General features: G+C 43.7%; 2 protein-coding genes across 7 annotated transcripts in view; one reads left to right on the forward strand and one right to left on the reverse strand.

The window, feature by feature from the left end:
- The window catches only part of LOC147017932 (A disintegrin and metalloproteinase with thrombospondin motifs 3-like), a 279852-nt gene extending 279565 nt beyond the window's left edge, over positions 1–287 (forward strand). Inside the window, exon 21 of the mRNA XM_085899925.1 lies at positions 1–287. This exon is cut by the window's left edge and continues 894 nt beyond it. The gene's annotated coding sequence lies outside the window, so the exon portion shown is untranslated.
- A 50-nt stretch (positions 288–337) lies between these two features.
- The window catches only part of LOC147017934 (ankyrin repeat domain-containing protein 17-like), a 208348-nt gene continuing 191185 nt past the window's right edge, over positions 338–17500 (reverse strand). For 4 of the 6 annotated variants that reach the window (XM_085897031.1, XM_085897028.1, XM_085897033.1 and 1 more), the window contains 7 exons: positions 14825–16560; positions 14324–14470; positions 13928–14098; positions 8409–8584; positions 7020–7064; positions 1706–1909; positions 338–1173 (listed from right to left, as the gene is read on the reverse strand). In XM_085897031.1, coding sequence (XP_085753157.1) covers positions 1114–1173; positions 1706–1909; positions 7020–7064; positions 8409–8584; positions 13928–14098; positions 14324–14470; positions 14825–16560 — 2539 coding nt within the window. In that variant the 3' untranslated portion in view covers positions 338–1113. The remainder of the gene's footprint in view (positions 1174–1705; positions 1910–7019; positions 7065–8408; positions 8585–13927; positions 14099–14323; positions 14471–14824; positions 16561–17500) is intronic. The other 2 variants (XM_085897029.1, XM_085897030.1) reach the window with 2 other exon arrangements.

A 17500-nucleotide genomic window follows, 5' to 3' on the forward strand; every position in this document is an offset into this window, starting at 1 on the left:
ATGCATATTATTATTCTTTAGATTTTGTGCACATGAAAGTGTAAATGTTAATAATGCACATGCGAGAAAACAAACAAACATGTCATTGGCAGGGCACATACACATGGAGGCTTCGGCAAGGAACCTCATATGCCCTAAAATCCCAACATGTACATAAAACACTTTTGGTAATCCGACTTAACATTTCATTTTAAAATCACAATATTTCCCAGAAACTTTATTTTGCTACAGTTAGCCTTCATGATGACTACGCCTGATCTTTTCCAATAAAATCAAAATTCCTCGCACCACTTGTGCTCCTAATTCCGAGCGCGGAACAAAATGCAAGAGCCACAGGTTTTGCATGAACATCGTCCACATTTAATGAATATGATGGTAAATATTTTCACATTTATGTGTCTGTTTACGTGGAGAGCCGGAGGAAGGTCAAGTAGCACGGCCAGACTTACTCCACATACCATAGCTCCAACCGTTGCGTAAACGGGATGTTTGTTATCAATCTAAAAGAAAATGTTACAATTTTAGCTCTTTATCAAGGCTTTCATTTTCCTTCGTGCTCGTGTAGCATCTCACAGTGAGAATGCGTGTTAGACACCGCATAAAAATCAAGTACGGGGTGGGAGACGCTGTGAATCCACGTTCGACGTGTTGTAAAGAGATGCCTGTCACCGAGACCAAAGATAAGGGACAGAAGGGGCTGAATTACCCTCCTTTATCCCCATTAACTCCCCTTCACCTGCAATTGCTGCAAGACCAAGCAGCAGCACATCGAGTGAATGAAATACAGCGAGGGTCAAAGCTGTTGTCGACTTGTAGGTGGACACGACCAAGTGAGGTAAGATGGGGTAGAGAATCATGCCAAGAGCACCGGGGAGGAAGAAGTTAGAGGTGGGGTGGGGTGGAAGGTCAAGGAGGGAATGAAGAGGGGGTAGGTGTTTGAAGGCATTAGATTCACCAGGCCCTGTTCTGGCAGTGGTTGTAGTGCAGTGTTGTATGGCAAGTTACTCCAGTGTGCACAGGTAAGAGAGGAATGCAGGATAGATACAGAGAGTGTTTGTGTGTGTTTGTTGGGTGGGGAAGGTGACCTGTGCACCAATGGTTTCTTTAACTCCTCTAGCCCATGTGGTTGAGGTGAAGGCTATTTATTGGTGGATCCCAGCTGGCCTGCCATACCTGAAAGAGAACAGGCATAGGGTCAGGTGCTCTCGAAAATAATTTACGGTCAGTGAAGCAAAAATAAAAATGGTAAATATAACTTATTTTAAGCATATGATAATCTGATTGGCAAGGTAATCCAAATAATAATGGTCTTAAAAACATTCTGATTTCAACACGTGAAGGTTGATGAATTTTCGATTTTTTTTTATTTTTTATTTTTACACAACAACCACAATTTACACAATTTAAAACACAATTTACAATACATCAAAACGTCATGAATCATCTCAGTATTTTGCACAAGTCCACCAAAGCAACCTTGAAATGGTGAAGGAAAAAATATGGTCATCTCTCATGATGTCACAAAAATGTTTGTTTTTGTGACACTTTAAAGGCCTTGACATAATGGACCATTGTACAAAATATTTCCCTTCTTTATGGTATATGCGAGTAAACAATGTGTGCGAAAATTATGACGACCTTTAAGGGCTGCCAAAGAAACTGAAAACGACACCGTGCTGGAGAACTGTGATTAAAGTGGCATCACCTGTTGTCCTGAGGCTGCAACGGCGGCAGCGGCAGCAGCAGCAACATTCGACCCATCATTGGGGTTTGCCATCTTCAGGAGCGGATTCCAGGCAGGATCAGATCCAGTACCACGTGGACCCCCAAACATTCCAGGCATTGGTCCATCCACCATAGGCAGGCTCGGTCGGATCATTGCTCCACCGTAGAGAGACATGGGAAGTGCCTGGGGGTACGTGTGACATCTATTAAGCCCCAAATAGTAAACATTCACATAATCATCACAAAAACACTTATCCATTCGTCAAAAAAAAATGCTTGCTTGATGGAAACAAACAGGCATTTCTCACACTAAATTTGATGGGATGGCCTACGAGTGGGACAATTTTTTTCACGGCATTCCCATGTCGCGAAACGCAAAGATATGGCTTTCTTTTTGCCTGAAGATGCAGTGGGAGGGAGTAATAAGCGCAACTTTTCCTTGTTAGTGCAACTTTGAAACTTTGCAACTTTTCCATTATCAGCACAACTTCCGGCGTTAATCACACTTGAGTATCTAAATCTGCAAAATGCTCGGCCATGTGGCATTGTGCCTGCATGAAGCGGCGATAAAAAGAACATTTTGATCGAGTATCACCTGTGCATTGAATGGGCTGACTTCCTGTCATGTGCTGCTGTGGTGTTCCTGTTTGCTATCAATTTGTTATATCTTACCTCCTTTTACTTAAATATCGAGTTTATTCTCTATTATAAAGACGTCAGCTTTACTTGCTAATTATGCCCAAGGAAGCTGCTTCTTCGATTGCAAAAGTACAAGCCTGTGCAGCAGCATTTCCAACCGAGTTCATAGTAACTTCTGGGAACAGTTTGTTCTGCAAGTTATGTTCTACAGTAGTGTGCCACGAACGACGGTCCAGTGTTCTGAAACAACGCGACAGTACAAAACACACGAGAGCCAAGGATGCTGAAAATGAACCTCGACAGACATTGCTGCTTGCCGAGAAAGTGAGCAAGGGACAAGAATTTGTTGATCGGGTAGTTATGAGCTTTCTCTCAGCAGATATACCTCTCTACAAACTCAATAATCCGGAGATGAAGTCACTTCCAATTCATGGGCTACAATGCACCTTCGGAGTCCTGTTGCCGATCACGAGTGGCATCAATGGCAGAGAAAGAAACATTGCGGATCCAGAACTTGCTCAAGGGGAAGAACATATTGATGGAAATCGATGAAGCAGAGGAGGCAGGCACAAAGTACATTTACACTCTCGTGGTCAATGTTGAAGACTTTCCTGCTGCACTGCAAGCAGCTTCCAGCCTCTATCAACTCACACAGCAATACAGGCAGTGGATGATGCCATCAGAACGCTACAGTCTGATCGGCCGAATTTTGTTCTTCACTTGAGCGACGCTGTGTGCTACATGACAGCTGCTGGACGCCTCATCAAGCAAATCTACCCACGACTATTCCATGTCACGTGTACTGCGCATCCACTTCATAACTGCACCAAAAAGGTTCGAGCCCACTTCTCTGACGTCGATAATCTGATCGCCAGGGTCATGAGTGCTGTGTTCAAGAACAAAGACCGTAAGAAGTTCTTTGCCGCAATTGGATACCCACCTCAACCCATCGTAACCCGCTGGGCAAGCTGATTAAATGCGGCTTTCTACAATTCTGACAATTTGCCAGAAGTCAAGAGAATCGTTGGGGAATTTCAAGGTGATGGTTTGCTTGTTACCAGAGCGAAGGAAGCTATAGCATCAGAACACCTGGCGAAGGACTTGCTCAGTGTCGATCATGACGACAAGTGCCCGATTGAGCTGGTCACTAAATGCGAAAGTTCTACATCTATACTCTCTGATGCTTTCAATGATCTGAAATCGCTCAGCTTCGGCAGTGATCCATGTGGGATGGCATCTTATTTGGAGAAGGCGTTTGGAGGCAGAACAAGGACATAAAGTAGATCATGGATCTGGCATGCGATAACATTACATCAAGTTTGTACGCAAAGTTGCAAAAGTGTCAAGTTTCTTCGGTGAGCGTTGAACGCTCTTTTTCGATGTTAAAAAAACGACTGGCGAAGGACCGTAACTGCTCGCCCAAAAACGTTGAGAAATTTATTTCTGTTTATTACAATCACAGCAATGAACTGTGAATTTGAGCGATTTGATTTAATGCTGACTTTAAAAACCTTGTAAAATGTCATATCATTGCTGAATTCATGAAAATGTTGTGTTATTACCTACTTGCTAGCTTTGAGAATTTAATAAATCAATGACTAACTGAAAATTGGTCATTGCAGTGGCCCTCTGGGCATGGATTTCAAGTTAATTTTTAGCGCAACTTTTTAGGGAAACTTTTGGTAAAAAATAAATGCAACTTTTCAAGTTTTTTAGCGCAACAAAAAACTGCCCTACCTATTAGGTATTCCCATCTGAGAAACATACATCACGATGCTGCGATTTCAGGTTCAAATCCAATTTCTATATTGATTTGTCCATTGCCAACTCTTGCCCTGTGTACAAAGTGTGCAAAAACACCTCCCTGCGCCTGAGATCAATAAATGAGAAAAAACATGGACATCACTAAGTGTCGTTTCTTTACTTTCAAGACGAACTCCGACCAATGTGTTCACCGGCAAAATTGCCTTCCATTCCAACAGCCATTTTGTATCCAATGCTGTTTCCACATTGAAGTCTTGCGAAAGGTTCGAGGTCAGTGTGGGACGTGCATGCATACAGCATGTCTTAAGCGATGCCATGCTAATAGGAATGAGGCAAAACTACTGCACAACTACTTTTTTTACAGCCCAAATTATTCCCACCTTCATATGTGGTCGACCAGGCAACATTATTGCCCAAGTATTTCACGAACCGATGTTCCAAGCCGGTCAACTAAGGGCGTTCGGAATATTGGAATGTAGCCCAGGTGCCAGCGATAACTTGTCCACTCTTCACAACGGGGGATAATGCAAGCAGAAAACTATTGTTAATCATTATTTATTTAATTTTTGTCCGCTCAACCAGGTGTGTGTGTGTGTGTGTGTGTGTGCTTCCTCTTCACAATTCAAGTTCATTGCACATCGCAATGCGAGAAGTTAAAACTCTGATGTTACATGTTAGCGTTGTATTAAAGCAAGCTTCAGACAGCAACTGATACCATCGGATAACAACTAAATTGCCCAAACTGTGCCCTCATCCTGCACCTCCCAACAACTTCCTCAAGTTGGCTTTGCCATATATCTTTAATATACGAACCCATGACCTTTTTATTTTTAATATAAAAGCTATTGAGAATATAACATATGCTATGCCCACTTAAAATTGCATCAACAAAGCACAATGGAGACAGAGACAAAACTGGACAAAAGATACACCGAATGGGAGCTGAGGATGGTAAAAGCTGCTTCTCCTTTTAACTAACAGCCCAACAAACACACGATACATTTCAACATTCGGCTTAAACTCAGGTGTCACGTGTGAAAGAAAATCTCTTTCCAGTTCCGTGTCCTTGAACCCGTGAATGTGCTTGTTCTCGTACCCGATGTGTGTTTTCACAATATGTTGTCATTTCTGCTTACATTGAACCATCGACTGTTTAATTGCTCGTTCATCTACCTTGGTTGTTATTCATATTTTCCAAAGTTTTCTTAGAGTTTAAAACACGACAATATTTGAACCATTTATTGGGATACACTACTACTACTGGCCACAATTAATTGCACCTTCTTTTGTGGTTGGTCAATAGGGGAGCTTGGACCAAGTGTTTCATGAACAGGCTGGTCAGGCCTTGTATTGACTACAGCTTATTTGATTAGGAAATAGGAATTTGTTCAGGGTGCCGGCAATAATCCAACTTCATGAAGAGACCGTGCAATGTTTAACATCCACCAAATGATGCCAGCAGATATAGGTCTTCAGTTCAACATCTACCCGAGAGATGACTCGATTTGCGATGAAATTCCCTGCTTGCAAAGCAACAATCCGCGTTTTGAGTCAGATCAAGAATAAAACCCACGCAAGTCAGGTAAAAGGTAAGTGTGCTACCACTGCACCTTTGTCTGGTGATCTGCCGAAAGACACGTTCAGTGCTACCAAACCAGCCACACAGAAACAATTGCACTGGATGGTTTTCCTTTTCTTTCCCAGGGATATTCAAGGAAGGAATTTGGAATTTAAGGATGCAAGCAGTGACTTGCCTACTCTTCATGAAAGAAACCTTGGCATATTTAACTTCCACCAACTAATGCTACATCTGGGACCCCCAGTTGAATGAATGTCTATCTGACGGACGGTATCTGACTGTTTACAGTTGGGACGAGAATTAATCCCAAGCTACACAGCTCAAAGACAAGTGTACAATCTCTGTACCAACAAACTAAAAGGCAAATCGAAATAGCAAATTATTTTACATATATCACCATTACACACCCAGGAATTATTTTTGCCATAGCAAGAGGATTCAAAGAGGTGATAAGTGACAAGCCAACAATGTGAAAACTATGCAGGAAGCAGACAACAAGAAGCAAAGACAATGTGACGAAGCAACTCGCATCTCGCTATCCATCTGCGGGTGAGATGGGAACGGAGCGATGGGGGACGACGAGGCAGTGGTACAGGGGGAAGGAGAAGCTTACATTAACAGCTTCAGAAAAGGTGTTAAAATTGCTCAGGAAAGAAATACTGCTGCCAATCCAACATATCCTGACTCTACCTAATGGGACTCATCGAAGCCACTCACTTTAATATTGGAGAAGTTTAAAATATTTTACTTCAAATCTCCAACTTGGTTCCTTTTTAAATCGGCTTTAAGAGTGAGCTTTTGACACGGTAAATTAATGCTCGTCGACCAACATAATTACAACCCTCGCACCTCCCCATGAACTGCTTCCATATCTGTTAAAAAAGACAAAACTGACAAGGATGTGAGCAAGAAAGGTGTACACACATGGACCTATTATATCAGAGAATGGACCAACACATTAATGGACAAATAAATCATTTTCAGAGACATGAAACTTTAGCCTCAACGTTGGAGAAACAATCAAAGATACTGTATGCATGGCAAACTTACATTAACTAATGTATGCCTCCTCTATCAATCTATATACTCAAATCCTCCACCGTTTGTCTCGGCTCATACATATATTGTGCTGAGGAACAATTTTTTTCCGCAAGGTTCTCAATGAACCGTGGTAAACTTAGACCCAGGTGAGGTTAGGCAACCACACTTACTTTTAAAAATACATCGACAATAAACTACAGGTAATCCAAACAAGAAATATGCAAGCAAACAAGAAAAAAGTAGAGAAACAGGTTAACAGGGTTTGGCTTACTAGCTGAGTGAGTGCGGCCTGGTCGGGATCATGAAGGACAAATATCTGAGGGGGCAGGTGGGGAGAGACCAGAAATAAGTTGAAAGAAAACTGACAGGCCACCAACCTATCTGTGGTGGGACAGGATCAGGTCTTGCACCTTAGCCTCCTGCTGAGCAAATCCAAATGGCCTCAGGGCCTTTGATTCCACTCTTTCCAGGGGTACAAGGTGAGAGCTAGCAGCACCAGCCTACAGAGGACATCCATACTCCATGGCACTGTGGACGAAGGCTTTGCACACTGTTAAGAACTGAGGGTGGCTGACGAATGACTCAGCACTGGGGAGGAGGACTCTAAGGCCCATAGGCCAGCATGGATACGTGATCAGCCAAAGAAAGGTGATGACAGATCTTGAGTCGAAAGACAGCTGAGCACCTCCGCCAAAGGTCGAATGCAGAAGTAAACTGGAAGGTTTATGTAGAGACAGAGTGAATGTGTGAGACTGAGAAGCATTGAATGACAGTTCCAGGAGATCGACCAGCTTCGCATTTGCTCCGAATCAGAGCACAAGGATATGGCTGCAGCCTACCCGCCAATGATGTGAGAGATTTTCCGGCAATGAGTGGAGTCATCTGCAAAGCGATAAGACGAGATTTTTCCAAACAAGCTAAGAGGTCGTTTCTGTAAAACAGGATATCTCCTGTTTCCCAAGATGCTATCTTGAAGGACACCAGCATCTAAGGAAGAGGCAGGAGAAAGAACACCGTTGAGGGATATGCACTGCTTGCGAACAATAAGAAATTCCACCAGCCAGTCAAGGAGAGCATCCCAGGTGCCCTTTGTAGAAAGTTTAATGATTCGTGATCGAAGCCAGGGGGTGTCAAATGCTCGGGAGATGTTCAGTGAGACTGCTTTTACCTCTTGATTCAGATTCAGCGTTCATCCATCAATCAATCAATGAGTTAACAGAAAAAAGCATATCTATGGTGGATTGGCCAAGATGGAACACAAAACAATGTTCTGATATTGAAGAGATGCACTGGAGGTATGCTTTGAGGTCTGCTGAGATTATTGCTTCCATTTCCTTGTTGATCATCATCCTGTTAACAGCCTATTCCCCCACAACCAACATCCTTGCTAACAGAAAAATCAGATATCTGGTAATATATATATATATATTTTTTTTAAGCATGGATGAAATTCTGCATTATTTTTCTATACATACATTTCACTGTGAAAACAAGTTGGCTTCATAGCCTTGCCCATAGAGAAGGCTCACTGCACAACATACTGAGAGAATGAAGATAATGCTCATGAAAATGTTGTGAGCATGAGATGTTACAGGCTGAATGCCATTACTCAACGACCCACACCATGTAGTTTTGCAATCTTCTGCACAAAGCAACTCACCCCAGTTTTTTGGAAGTCCATGTAACTTGCATGTATAGGTGGAAAAGCAATCGCGGGGTTTACCATTCCACCTGAATCTCGGTCTAAAGTCTGATGCTGAACATAAACCGATGGATCTGCAGGTGGACGGTGCATCATGTGGCTGAAGATCGGTTGTGACCAGTCAGACACGTTTTCTGAAATAAAAAAACAACAAAAGAAACTAGAATGGCAATCGGTGGAGCACATACCTCTGCCAGCTGAACAGTTAACATTTTGTACATCACTGATAGGTCGGATCTGAATCCGGACGTCAGCCAAAATCGAATCAGCATGTTCTCGTCACCGAACCAACTCATCCACCTTATTTTGTCATAACTAGTCCACAACTTTTTGAAATATTATGCCATAAATCATTTTTGGCCCCGTCTCTCAATGGTGAATCCATCCATCCATCCACCAATCGGGACCATGCTCTGTGCAGAGCGTTGGTGCTGCTTAAGCAGTCTCCTTGGCTATTGGGTACAATCCTGGACGGGTCGCCACTCCGACACAGGATACCAGCAAGCTGGCACTCCTTTTGCCAACCTCGGAAGGATGACAGGCAGAGTCAACCCTACTTGGTATTAATTCAACAGCCAAGTGGGATTTGAACTTCGGATCCTGGGATCCCAAGCCCACCACTCTAACCATTAAGCCAACAATGGTGAATAAATAATGAGTGAGAAATTAAAAAAAATTCTCAGATCCAGATTCGGATTTTCACCAAAATCGAATCGATTCGTCCGTCACACACCCAACCTGTCCACCAAGTTTCGTCCGAATCCATCCATAACTTTTTGAGGTATCGTGCTATATAATCAGTTTTAGCCATTATCACTCAATGATGAAGAATCACTTCACACATTCTAGTACAAGGTGGCTCCACCATCCGTCATTTCCCAGAAGTTACTTTGCAACATTTTAATTATACATCCACCAATTCCCTGCAATAACGTCCATTGGACCAGTTACCAAGTGTCTCACTCCACAATGTTTTGCGTACCAGCTTCCCAGCATTCCACCCCACAGTGCACTGCATCATCTCATGCTGTGCATTGTTGGACTTAACACCACCACATACTGTACAGTATTTTTATCTTTGTGTGTTTTACCATGGTAATCGTTGAACGAGTAGAAAACAAAAAGGGTGAACTTGCACGTCAACGGCAACGCAGCAGTAGCTCATGAAAATTAGACATAGTAAAACAAAATCGGAATGGTGAATAACCTGTCAATATCGCTCGCTATCTTGATTTGCCGTTAGCAACTGTTCAAACTTTTTTAGAGAACACCGATGAGGGCCGTGCAAACGGCAAGACATGCCATTCATGGAACGGGGCCCGTGCTGCAGGCACGGCTGAAGTGGGCGCTGCGACCGCGGAAGCTTTGTGTGAGGTCCCGTGTGGAGACCGCAGGGGTTGCAACACGAGTGTTGGGTTCCCCGGCACATGTGCGAGTGCTGGCACAAAGGCTAGAGCCTGGGTCCGTGGGGGAAACCACGTGGCTTAGTGGGAAGGATAATTTAGAGGGTGAATAACTAAAGCAGGCAGCTTGACAGAAACTATTAGAGATTTTCAAGGTGTAACACCACTAAATTATGATAAAATAGTTAAAATATATGGTGAATAAGATGAAAAAGTGTTTGGGTTTTAAAATTTGATTTACTGTATTTTTTCCTATGTTTTGTGTTTCATAGGTATTTTTTCATTGCTCGGCTTGTTGAGTGGTGTTGTATAAAATATAAACTAAGTGATGGAACGTATTCCCCCAAAATTACACAAATTCTTATGGGGTAAAATTCCCTGCTATCCATCATTTTGTTACAAGTCCAACTATTCTGTAAGGTAGAGTGAGGATCCCCTGTATCCGGATTCAGATCTTCACCAAAATCTAATAATTCCGTCCTTGTCACACACCCAAGCTGTCCACAAAAGTTTGTCCGAATCAATTCTTCCTAGTGGCGTTCCCAACCTATTCACCAAGTCCACTTTTTTGAGCTATCGTGTTCACAGACAGACAGACAGACGGACAGAAAGATAAATGAAAAAAAAATCACTCACAGAGTGACAACGTGGCGAAACGGAATGGCACTCCATAGAGAATATACCACCGCCAGGCTGAATAGTTTACATTTTGTATGCTACCAATAGGTCGGATCTGAATCCAGACTGTAACCAAAATTGAATCGGCTTGTTATTGTCACCTAACCAACTCTTCCACCTCGTTTTGTCACAAGTTGTCCACAACTTTCAGAGAAAACATGCTATGCATAGTTTTGTCCCCATCTCTCAATAGGGTGCATAAAATGCCCCCTTTTTTGCGAAAGTTTGAAAAACATAACGGCGATAGGACAGATGTGTTCAAATACATGAAAAAACATTTCTCATTTTTTTTCTGAATTTTCGGTCATCATCTTGGGGGTCCACATCGGGGTCAAATTTCAGGCACGCAGATCCTGCACATTTTTCAGAATAAGTGTTATTTTTCACTGTATAGTGATTGAATGATTCGATCGAATGATCGAATGATCAAAACTTGTGTCTGGTGGTGAAATAATTCTGACATATCAATGTACTGCTCTTTTGGTGATGTTTGTAACATGGTTGGCTTGTAATTTGTTGGCACAGTTTCCCGGAAATTGTGTTTTCCCTGAGAATTTGACACGTGGCAGATCATGAATGTAAAAGTTTGGACGATTTTCCGAGATGATTTGACTTCTCTGGTGATAATTATTGCCTACTACTGAGTGATGAGTGCAGAAACGCTGCCTGCATTATCAGTTCTAGTGGTTAGTTGAAAGGACTAGAGTGATGCTGGCACGCTCTCGTACTTTGTCCTTCGTACTGGCGTGAATAGGCGAAACCTCACTATTACTAATCATTATATCTTTCAGAAAGGAATCTCACATGGAAACTCGGCGAGATGGCGCAGTCTTCGGACTCGGAGGAAAGATTGTTGCAGAGGACGCGAATATCACAGGGACGAGATTACCAACAAAGGAACAAGTCATCCGATGCTTCAAGTATCATCAGGACCTTGCATGCAATCACAATTACACAAAAGCCGTTATCGCGAAAATAGAACTTGGAAAATAGAACCTTTTTATGAAAAAGGACATATCCCAATGATCGCACCTGAATAGGATAGGATGCTGAAAAGTGCGTCTGACAAAATAGTTAAATTAGTTAGTACCAATGCTAAGCTACAAGAAATACCGAAATTGAGACGCTCATCTGGAACTGGAAAGGATAGAGAAAGGATAGATATGGAATTAGAAGATTTGAAAACAACATTCGTTTTATGGCTGAAAAAAAATGTATGGCTGCGTGCCTAAACTTTGAACCCGATGTGGACCCCAAGATGATGACCGAAAATTCTGAAAAAAAAAAAGAGAAATGTTTTTTCATGTATTCAAACACATCTGTCCTATCGCCGTTATGTTTTTCAAACTTTCGCAAAAAAGGGGCGTTTGATGCACCCCATCTCTCAATGGTGAAGAATCACTTGAAAAATTCTCGAATCCAGATCCGGATTCAGATCTTCACCAAAATCGAATCAATTAGTCCTTTTCACACATCCAACCTGTCCACAAAGTTTCATCTGAATACGTCCAACTTTTTGAGATATCATGCAATATCGTTTTTCCCAATCTCTTTGCTGATGACTCCACCCTCTGCCGTACCATCTGTCATCCCTCAGACCGGCAAGCAGCGACTTCTTCGCTTTCTGCAGATCTGGATAAAAACACAAACTGGTCCAACACGTGGAACATGTCTTTCAATCCGGACAAATCTCACACTCTCACAGTGTGAGATTTGTAACTGTAGTACACAGTAATTTGTAACTTTGTAACAGTTACAAATCTGTAACACAGATTTGTAACTGTACACAGTCTGTAACTCCCGACCCCTCGTCCCCCAACACCCCATCTACTTTATCAACAATCCTCTTGAAGAAGTCCTTTCATTCAAGCTTCTGGGTCTCAATATCTGCCATGATCTTTCTTGGGAAAGCCACATTTTCAACCTAGCCTTCAAAGCCAGTCGCTGACTGGGAATCCTCCATCGTGCAAAGTCCTTCCTCGGCCAACCTGAGCTCCTGACTACATAAAAGCTTTCATCCACAGCGCAATGGAGTACTGCTCTCCCCTCTCAGCTGGTCCTTCCGCCTCTCACCTTTCTCAGCTTAATGCTGTGGAAACCAAGGCATTTAGGATCATTGGTATCTCCTGCGATGAGGCTGAGTCTTTGGGGCTCTCAATCTCTCACCGCAGGCAGGTCGGTGGCCTTTCTGTCTTCTCCCGTCTCCTCTCTGGTCTCGCCCACCCTGCTCTGTCTGCGGAATGTCCCCACATTTCCGCAGGGCACTCAAGGTCCGCCAGCAACCCCCTTCTGGTAAAACTACCAAAATCAAGAATCACTGCTCACCTTCACTCTTTCATTCCTCTTTTTCCCCACCTTTGGAACAAACTCCCACACTCTGTTCAACCCCACTCTTCCCTCCAGATCTTCAAAACAGCTGTTCACCAACACCTCTTCTTATCTTCCCCATCCAAAACCACGATCTTTTCTACCCCCGTTAATACACCCCAAACCCAACTCTTTCAAATTCCCTGCTTTCCTTCCTGAAAGTTCCCAGTCGTGTAAGGTCCTGAAAGTCCCTGTGGTGTCCAGCCTGTTTACGCCATGTACCCCGCTCCATCCCTCTCCCTTCCACAGATCTCCGAATGTCTCTGTTCCACACTGTTTTGTCCTTCCCTCTCTCACCCCTCGTCTACTGCCCCCCCCCCCTTGTGCGTTCTGTGTGTTAGCTCTCATATGAGCCTCGACAACATATACAAAAATAAAATAAAAAAACTCTCAATGGTGAGGAGTCAGCTTAAAATTAAATAATTATTGAATCCAAATCTAAATTCGGATCTTCACCAAAATTGAATCAATTCTTCCTCGTGACACTCCCAACCTAACCACCAAGTTTCATGTGAATCCATTCATAACCTTTTGAGATATTGTGCTATATTATCATTTTTGGCTCTATCTCTCAATAGTGAAGAATCACTTAAAAATTCTCAGATCCAGATCCGGATTCAGATCTTCACCAAAATTTAGCATTGCCGTCATGGTCACACGGACACACACACACAATGATTGCTTGACAACTGCAGCCAAAAATCGTCTGTTTGTCTGTCTGTCAGACAAATGATACAGACCAACACACTTGATAAAAAAATGTTTTCGCCAAGTAACAAACAAACCGACAGACAGGGGTGAAAACACAACCACCCACCTTCGGTGGCGGAGGTAACAAACAAATGAAAAAGACAGGAAGAGAGAAAGATCACATCAAAGTGAAGTGAAATCAAAGATAGGAGTATATCAATCTAGGGATTGGTAAGTCTATGACATGTTTAATCAGGTAAACTATAACCACATCAGAAAACGAATATTGACACAGTGCACCACACTGCAACAACATACAACCAGCTCACAAATACATACCAGATGTATTGAAGGCCCATATGCCACTGTGCCCACCAACTGGATTAGCAAGCCCGCTGGTGATGCCCGGCGCCATGTTTCCTCCAGACTGGCGAATTCGTTGCAAGCGCTCGGTTCCAATGGGTGTTGGTACCTTGCGGTCAGTGCCTGCGCCAACAGACTTTTGTGGACCTAATCATGACAGGAAACAAAATGACATTGTTATGGCTGGGATATCATAAATCAATTTTAACATGCTTTCGGGTTGTTGAATGAGGAAAGAGGAAATAAATGAGATTGAGCAGAAAAAAAATTGGTGTCACCGACGGAAGGGATGATATTAAAATAAAAAAAGACAATTCCAAATGGCAGTGCATCAACAGCTTCCTTTTTTATTATTCCGGCGAATTCGCGTACCAATTCCGGCGTTTGAGAAAGCTTGGCCACTGCTCATGCCAACACCAGTGCCGAGTGCAACACCAGAATTCAAGCCACCACGTGGAGGCAGAGGTCCAGGTGGTGGAGCTCCTGGGTGGTAGGCTGAATCCAGGCCACCCATGGCACCTAAACAAAACGATAGTATGCACAGTCAATAAAGACTCAAAACAAAGCAAGCAGATGAAAGTAAACCATTTTAAATGACCCAAGGAATTTAATTTGCACTTGTGTTAATGTTCAGATCATTCAGTGTATACAAGCCTAATTAATGAACTTGATTTACGAAAGGTAGTAAGGGGGAAGTATATCTATGCTGAAATGGAGTGCAAATTAGCCATTTGATCCAAATAAATCACTAGAACAAATTCACACTCGACTTTCATTTTAAAAAAACAAAAAAAACAATACTTCATTTTGCACAAGTAACTTTCCTACAATCAGGCAAAATTTGAAGGGGCACAAGGATCAATGAAACCTTACCGGGAGGGCTGATTGTAGGTCGTGGACCCACGGGTCGAAACCCTGGTGCTTTGGCTGCTGTATCTGCCACGAGCGCTGGCTCTGACTGACTCAGGAGAGTGCTTGGGACCATAAAAGCCGATTGTCCACTGGCAAGCAATGGCTCTGGAGTGCTGACGGAACGTCCAGGCCCCCAGGCAGGCTGGCCAGGTCCCAGCTGTGCAGCATCAAAGTAGCTACTGCTTGAGAATGGATTATAAGTGTGCATCGAGATTGGAACAAAGGCCTGATGGCCAGAGCAGGAGGATGACACAGGAATGGCAACTGAGACCACAGTTGTTGGTGCTGCTGGATGAACAGTATGTGTAGGTGCGACCTGATAAGAAGGCTGAGCAGCTGGTACGCTATGTGGCCTTTGAATAGGCCCAGGGACTGTGGTATTTGACTGGATGTCAGAATGGCCAGATACTCGAACTGCAGACCCATGGATGTGGACATGTGGTGATGTTTGAACAGAGGCAACCGCTGGCACTGAAAGCTGCTGTGCAGCAAGCTGGGTCATTGGGAATGGTGCCTGAGCCACTAATGAAGGGAGGTGTTGTGTTGCAGAAATGGAAGCACGCGGAGGTGTTGGGGCAACCACACGAGGTGTTGTGTGCTGCACTTGGATGGTAACTGAAGGGTGTGTGTCAGTTTCAGGTGCCATGGTGCAAGAGTTGGGAGATGCAAGAGATGTAGGGCCAGATGGTGAGCCAGTGCTGTGCAATGAGTTTGAAATGGTAGGTGACATGGAAGCAGGAAAGGCAATTGAAGAGGAGGAGATCGACATTGTGGACAACTGGGAAGGAGATGGGATAGTACCAGTGGGAGCATCTTTTGTGCCTGTTGGTATGGGACTAACAGAGGTTGGTGATGGTGTGGTTTGAATGACAGATGACTGCTCTTGTAGAGTGAGGGAAACAATGGAAGGGGCAGACACGGAGGTAAATGGTACTGCCAGTGGTGGAGAAGTGGATGAATTCCCATTGGTTGGTAGGAAACGAGTACCAGGAGCAACTGCGGAGGGTGGGCAAGAAGGTGACGGGGCAAGTGTGGGTATAATATGAACCACAGTGGTTGAGATTGAGGTGGTCGTGGAAGTCGAAGCAAATAGTTCCTTGCGTACAGTACTGTGCTTTGGACTTGGTGAAACTGACATTGCAGACATAGAAGCGGCTGGAGTGGTTGTAGCTGGTGGTCCCCCTGGAGTTGGGCTGGGCTTTGTGGTCGCTGCAGGAAGGCCACCTGCTAAGCATACAGCTGGACCAGCATGTGGCGTGGCAGGGCGAACAGGAAATGGACCCCAGGCATTACCAAAGGTGGCAACAGGTAAGCGTGGGTGCTGGTAAGCTTGTGAGAAGAGTGCATGTGCATGTGGAAATGGAGGGTTCCCAGAATATGGTAGAGAGATTGGTGAAGTAAATGAAGGCCTGATGGCCCCGCTGCTAGTTCCCAGGACTGAAGTACTGCTCGCTAGTGGTGTTGACTTTCCCTTCGCAGCAGTACTTGTGGCAGGAGTTAAAGGTGCCGCTCCATTGGTGGAAACTGTGCTCACAATGGCTTTGGTGCTGGTAGTTGAATTCGGTGGCTGCCCTTTGTTACTCATGGCCTTCCCGGAGTTCCTATTCTTGGGCAGCAAGGCCTCAATCTCCTGGCTGGGATCCTTGATTAAGGCATTGATAAGCTGTGTAGCCTGTCTTGTAGCTTCTGTTCCACCACTGCATGCATGAATATGAAAGGGTAAGGGGGAGGGGAGGGTGGCAGCAACAAAACGGGTGAGATAGTATACTTCAGGAGTTTTTTTTTCTATCCCACGTGTTATTTCGCATCTGCTGATTGCATCATTTTTTTAGAAGCATGGTTGTGCCGCTGATGCAATGCCCTGTGACCAGAAAGATGGTACTCATTTTGCTTTCCTCGAAAGGATGACAGAATGAGTCAATCCACTCGGTGTTATTTCAACGGAACGACAGTGCCTCAAACTAAAGACGCTAACTAACATCTTTATCCAGTCACCTTAGCTCTTACGCCAACACCAGGCTTTGTATCCCACTGAAAGGCTGAATATGGATCCGGACCTCAACTAAAATCCAATCAACTTGTTATTGTAAACTACCCAATTCATCCACCAAGGTTTGTCATAATCCGTCCACAACTTTTTGAAATATACTGTATATCGTCTTTGACTTTACATCTCTCAATGGTGAAGAATCGCTGAAAAAAATTACATGATCCGGATCTTCACCAAAATCGAATAAATTTGGCCTCGTCGCACACCCAACCTCGTCACGAAGTTTTGTCCGAAACCGTCCACAACTTGCAATATCGTGCTCACAAACAGAAAAAAGGGGTGAAAACATAACCATCAGGTAATAAAATACAACCTCGGTTAATTTGATTGGTTTTTATTAATTCACTCATTCATTTGTTTGCTTCTTGGCAGTGCTGCCATCTCTGGTCCATGACTGGCTGTGTGACATTACCTATGTACTAAGCCGGGTGTTGGCTTAGTGGTTAGGACGGCTGGCTTGGATCTTAGGATCCTGAGTTTGAGCCCCGTTTTCCACTGAATTAACATCAGGTGGGGTTGACTCAGTCTGTCATCCTGCCAAGGTCGGCAAAACGAGTATCAGTGTACTGATATAGGGGCACAGCATC

The sequence above is a fragment of the Eptatretus burgeri genome, chromosome 10 (genome assembly GCF_056783735.1).
Source record: "Eptatretus burgeri isolate ZD-2024b chromosome 10, Ebu_testis_v1, whole genome shotgun sequence".
NCBI lineage: Eukaryota > Metazoa > Chordata > Myxini > Myxiniformes > Myxinidae > Eptatretus > Eptatretus burgeri.